Source organism: Limulus polyphemus, unplaced genomic scaffold (genome assembly GCF_000517525.1).
Source record: "Limulus polyphemus unplaced genomic scaffold, Limulus_polyphemus-2.1.2 Scaffold1736, whole genome shotgun sequence".
NCBI lineage: Eukaryota > Metazoa > Arthropoda > Merostomata > Xiphosura > Limulidae > Limulus > Limulus polyphemus.
Window position 1 is genome coordinate 12,979 of NW_013667346.1, and position 5,813 is coordinate 18,791.

General features: G+C 31.7%; 1 protein-coding gene across 1 annotated transcript in view; it reads left to right on the forward strand.

Annotated features, from left to right (window-relative positions):
• The window catches only part of LOC111087104 (transforming growth factor beta receptor type 3-like), a gene marked incomplete at its 5' end in the record, with an annotated part of 18,382 nt that overhangs the window by 4,732 nt on the left and 7,837 nt on the right, over positions 1-5,813 (forward strand). The window contains 4 exons of the mRNA XM_022392553.1: positions 146-332; positions 2,170-2,454; positions 3,577-3,848; positions 3,965-4,198. Coding sequence (XP_022248261.1) covers positions 146-332; positions 2,170-2,454; positions 3,577-3,848; positions 3,965-4,198 — 978 coding nt within the window. The remainder of the gene's footprint in view (positions 1-145; positions 333-2,169; positions 2,455-3,576; positions 3,849-3,964; positions 4,199-5,813) is intronic.

A 5,813-nucleotide genomic window follows, 5' to 3' on the forward strand; every position in this document is an offset into this window, starting at 1 on the left:
AGACCTTTTTAAATTTACTTTGATAAGTCTAATATGAGAAAAACTCAGGAAATCAATTTTTAAAAAAGCTACCTTAACCAGGAATATAAACTTACCAAACATAATAATAATAATACCTCTCTGATTTTTATTTTGTTTTATATAGGCTGAACACCAGGTGACTCCAGGGTCAGTTCCTGACTTTCAGTTTATACAGGTCCGTGTACAGAGTCTTTCCAATGACACAGAGGAGTTGGTTTCAGAAGTCATTAATGCATTTGGAAATGTATCTACAATCATGGAGACCAACACAGCAAATAGAATTAACATTATGGTTGTAGGAGAAACTGTTGGTAAGTAATCTTAATGTTCCAAAGATCTATAAAACATATTAATTACACCAAATCTTTGTAAACTTTTATTATTCAAACTAAAATTAAATAATATTAATAATAATGTTAAAAACATTAAGAGAAAAAAAATACTTAGTCCAGAGAAAGAAATAAGATATGTAAATAGGTACCAAAGAAAGAATTGATGGAAGAAAAAGTGCATTTGTGTTTTTTTTTCAAAATGATAAAAATTACATAATTAACAATAAAGTTATATAATTTTATAATTAGCAGATTTAAGAAAATTTGATAATTTTTATCAATTTATTTAATGTAATTTAAAAATTATGATAAGTGGATAAACAAATTTTAGTATTATGAATCCAAAAAGGAAATGTCATGGAGCCACTTTGAAGAAGTATATAAAAGTACAAAAACATGTAATTAGTGTTTATTGTACCTGGACATCTTCTAGTCTGTCCAAAATTTCATGTCTATATTCTATGTTGTATTATCAGTACTTAAACCTCCATGTTTTCTAGTGTAATTTTGTTGTTGTTGTTGTTGAAACTTGAGATATAATGTTAAGCTATCAATTTTCTGGTATATTGTTGATCAAAACTGATCTTATGTCAAGTTTAAATTAATAATTTTGCCTACTGTTCCTACCTTTTATGATAAGATTTTATTTCTTGAAATTTCAATAACATGTGTTCTATTCTTATAAAAATTATTTCTTACTACTAAAAGAGTTTAAAATGTTACTAAAACACTAAACAGAAATTTTCAGGAAGATGGGCTATTAATTTATTTGTTTCCTAGATTTGGTTATAAAGAATACTACCCTTAGGTGATAAACTCTTTGTTGTGGAAAACTACAACATGAGAACGTTATCTACTGAGGTTTAGATTGTTCTAGTTTAAACCATTCACGACAAGTTCTGTCAATGAAACATTCAATTTTTCCCTTTCTGTTTTATCAAAAATTTAATTCTATACTCATTATTTTACTTCAGCTAGGACATATTTTATGTTATGGTTAAAACTTATTAGGCTGATAAATTAAGAGGTCTATATACTCTTTTTAATGATGATAATATGTACATTAATTTCATTAGGAAATTTCAAATGAAAATATTAGTACATAAAATTTGGCATGTTCAAAATGAAAATAGAAGATCAACATTACAACTGTTATTTTGGGAAATGGAAGTTTCTTTTCTAGCTTTTGTGGATGTGTATGGGCTCGCTGAGAGGTTGGGGAGGCTGGGGAAGTTTCCCTGGGACCCTGAAAGCTCCCAGTGGCCCTGTTTACGCACCATTGTAGGTTACAACAATGTTGATAATTATTAAAATAAATTGGGTGGTCTTGTAATACATATTTTCACTTTCATGTAGAGTGCTTCTCTATCGTTGTCGTGTATTATTATCAAACCCATGTCATATCTTTCTAGATATGTTGTTAAACAAATATCCCAGGTGACTTAAATGTAGGTTTTTCTAAAGATATACTGTTAAAATTAAAATCCAAAAAACATTTTAGTGATGCCATTAGTAGAATATTATCTATCTGACCTCTCTAAATATATACTTTTCTAATGCCTAACTCAGAGTTAAGCCTACTGTGTTCAGAGTATTGTACGATTATAAAAAACAGACAAATTCTTCTTAGAGATGATAACACTTACAGAATGTGAGAGCTGATCTGATTACAGATTTTGTTTTAGAAACCAACCAGTAAAAAAATACACAGGATGACGGTGTACTGTTCGATACACAACTAACAAAATCATGCCAAAAAAATCTTCGTGCTAAATGGAATTGATCAACTGACCCTGTCTTGGGTGTTTTGTTCTAGGTACTGACCATTACAATGTACAAAGTGATGATGGATCACCTCAAGGTGGATTCTCTGTTAGTCGAGGTCAGTCTCGGTTTCTTCGGCCTCAACAGTCAGACTTTAGCGCTACCGTTTCCTCCCAGATATCTCCTCTTCCATGGGATAAATTGCGTAGAGGAATGTCTGAATTACCTCTTAACTTGAAAGGCTTTTCAAAGACGTCCATGAGTACAAAATCCAGGGAAACGTGGAACAGTAAGGATAAGACAACAGTAACTAATACATTTCTGCAGAAATGGCAAGGTACTTCACATAAGGTGTCCCAAAAGCTGGTTACCATAAGTAGCATGTCTATACATCTTTACAAAATAGGTTTAAAATGTCCCATTTTAAAAAACACTATAATACTGAAGATGTTTAGTGGTGATTACAATCACACGTTCATTAATGCTCAGTGCCATTACCTAAAGAAACTGCGGAAAGAGTTCCATATGGCACCCTCACCCAAAAATTGTAGAATTGCCTGGATAAAAAAGATTCTGAAAAGGGTTTATTTTAAGGGGCGTATTAGAAAAATTGGGGCATGGCTTTTTGGGGTTTACCAAAAAATGAAAAAAAATGTTCCATACTACTTTGGCATCCCCATTTCCTTTTGACACCCCTATTGTAACTAACGCTTCCAACTTCGTCAGCGTAATTCTGTCTTTTGATCTGTTATATCTATCTAGCATTGTACTTACATACTATTAATATGATTTATTAATACATAAATATTACTTTGATGAATTTTTTTTTAAAATTGAGTGGGGGTGCCATATGGAACTCTTACCGAAACTGCAAAGAAACAAGGAAAGGAATGTTAATTTCTTTAATATTACAATGACAACCAACTTTGGGGATACCCTTTATTTAATTCTAACAATCTTTTAAACCAAGAAGACAAAAAAACACTTCCTATTGATTTATTTTTTACTTTTTGTTAAATGTTGTCCATCATATTTGTCCTAACACTGTCCTATTTGAGAATTTAATTAAAAGAGTACATAGATCATAGCTTTTTTGAGGTACAGGTTAAATGTTTAGTTAATTGTAAACTTTTATTTACTTTTTATTTTTACTAAGATGGTGTACTGTAATTCAAACAACACTGTTATTGGAGAAAAATTGTTTTGTTTTGAGACCATCTCTTCAACTATATAGTTAAAGATACCAACATAAATTTTCAAGAGGGTTAGGCCAGCCTCGATGGTTTTAGATTTCTAAAAGTTAATCATTTGGACCCAGCCAAACCACTACTGTCATTACAAGTATTTTGTTATTAGAATTTTTGATGGTAAGTATTGTAAACTCATATCTTTATTAAATTTAATTTTATACTCACAGGAAAGATGCAAAATATAAGTAATTATTATTATAATTTCACAGGAAATGCAGATGCAAACCTTACTTTGGAATTAGAGAGTCTGATGACTTTAGAATGTCAGAAAAATATGATAAAAATAACCTTTCCTAAGTCCTCCACTGAGGATATTGCCATGAGGATAAATGGAGCAAACATTCATTGGTTGGAGGTGACATTACAGGACCAGGAGTGTAAGGCTACAAGTAACAGCACTCACTTTATTTTGAATACATCCCTTCAGAACTGTGGGTTTAATGTAGTGTCAGATGGTGGAAAGTACATCTACAGGAATCAGGTATGTAGAACATCTGTCGTTTATTATAATAAACGTAAAAGAATGATGTGTAAATGAAAAGAGTAATAGGTTGTATAAATAGTGATCTTAGCTTTAACTAACTTTCCTTCTTCTAGGTTTTATTCTGGACACCTGTGGGACCAGATACTCATAAAATTGAAAGTATTGACTATGATGACTCTTTTGCTGATGATGAAGATGCAATTAGCCCAGAAGAAGGGTCAGGAATGGAACACTATCTTCGTCAAGCTTTGGCAGCTCATCGTGGAGTTACACATTCACGTCTTTTGTCTGGTCAAAGTTTCCAATGTGCTTATAATTTTACTGGTGATGGAAGCAGACCTAAAGTGGTAAGAGCCCTTAATAAAAAAAAATGTGAGGAATTGGTGAAATATTTTAAGATATTGCTGAGATGTATGAGTTATAGTAATAAATTTTGTGTATTATATGTATATGTTATATTAAGAGTACTTAGCTATTTTGTTTAAAACATTTGCTTCAACATCATTTTGGACTCAAGATTTTTAAAATTCTGCTAGTTAGGACATTAGTTATGGTATTCATTAAAAGACCTTCTGCACAGTAACTTGCGATAGACAAGAGAAAGATCTGAAATACACCAGCATAGACACTTTTGTTTTTAGATTTGTAATGAACTGACTAATGAGATTGTAAAGACATTATGTGAAGTGTGTTGCTTTGCTACACCTCTTGGCTAAAAGAGCCTTTTAACTTGTCATCTGGGCCCAGCATGGTCAGGTGGTTAGGGTGGTTGACTCGCAATCTGAGGATTGCGGGTTCTATATCCCTGCCCAACCAAACGTGCTTGCCCTTTCAGCTGTGGGGGCATTATATTATGATGGTCACTCCCATTATTCGTTGGTAGAAGAGTAGTCCAAGAGTTGGCGATGGGTGGTGTTGACTAGCTGCCTTCCCTCTAGTCTGTCACTGGTAAATTAGGGATGGCTAGCATAGATAGCCCTCGTGTAGCTTTGCGCGAAATTGAAAACAAACTAAACCAATTCCTTGCCACCTGAGGTATTTAACACCATTACCCAAAGTGTTAAAAGTATTGTTATAAAGTATCATATGAAGTACGAAAACTGTTGTCAATGTGATTCTTAAACAGTAATTGTGTGAAATATGCCATCTTGATATTATTATGTTAAGAAGAGTGTACTAATTTGTTGTTATATCTTAATTAGGTAATTCTTAAATTAATAGATGTAATCAGATTTCATGGTTTATTCAATAAAGTAACAATACTATGTATGGAGGTTCTAGTTAAAGAATTTGTAAAAAAAAACTGCTGTTCATATTACGGAACCATTTTTTAGTTTTATATCTCAAACATAGTAACGGAAAGAGAGATAGCTTTTCCTCCAGTTATTGATCAGGTTCTGTTTAATGTAATTTGCTGTACAGTAGTAACTTGGCCAGTATTCAAAAATTACGTATGTATACTGTGTTTTATTAACATCATATTTTTGTAGTGATTGAAGTGTTTAAGTATTTCAAGCAGAAATGTATACATTCTCACCATGTAATAAAAGAAAACGAGTGTATATGAAATAAGAGTATTGTACTGCATGTTATTATGAAATTATATAAAATAATTTTTAACTAAGTAAAAAAAAAAATTAAATTTCATTGAGAGATTCTATTGCTGGTTTAAAACATGTTCTAATATATTTGTTATCTAACTAAGACAGGCCTGGTACAAAGATACTGCATAGTAGTTAATGCTTTAAAAACTGGTTAATTATGGCGTAGAAGTTAATAATTGTTCTTTGGACTTGAAGGGAAATCACGATCGTGTATATCACATGTTCTGATATATTGGTTATCTAACTAAGACAGGCCTGGTACAAAGATACTGCATAGTAGTTAATGCTTTAAAAACTGGTTAATTATGGCGTAGAAGTTAATAATTGTTCTTTGGACTTGAAGGGAAATCACGATCGT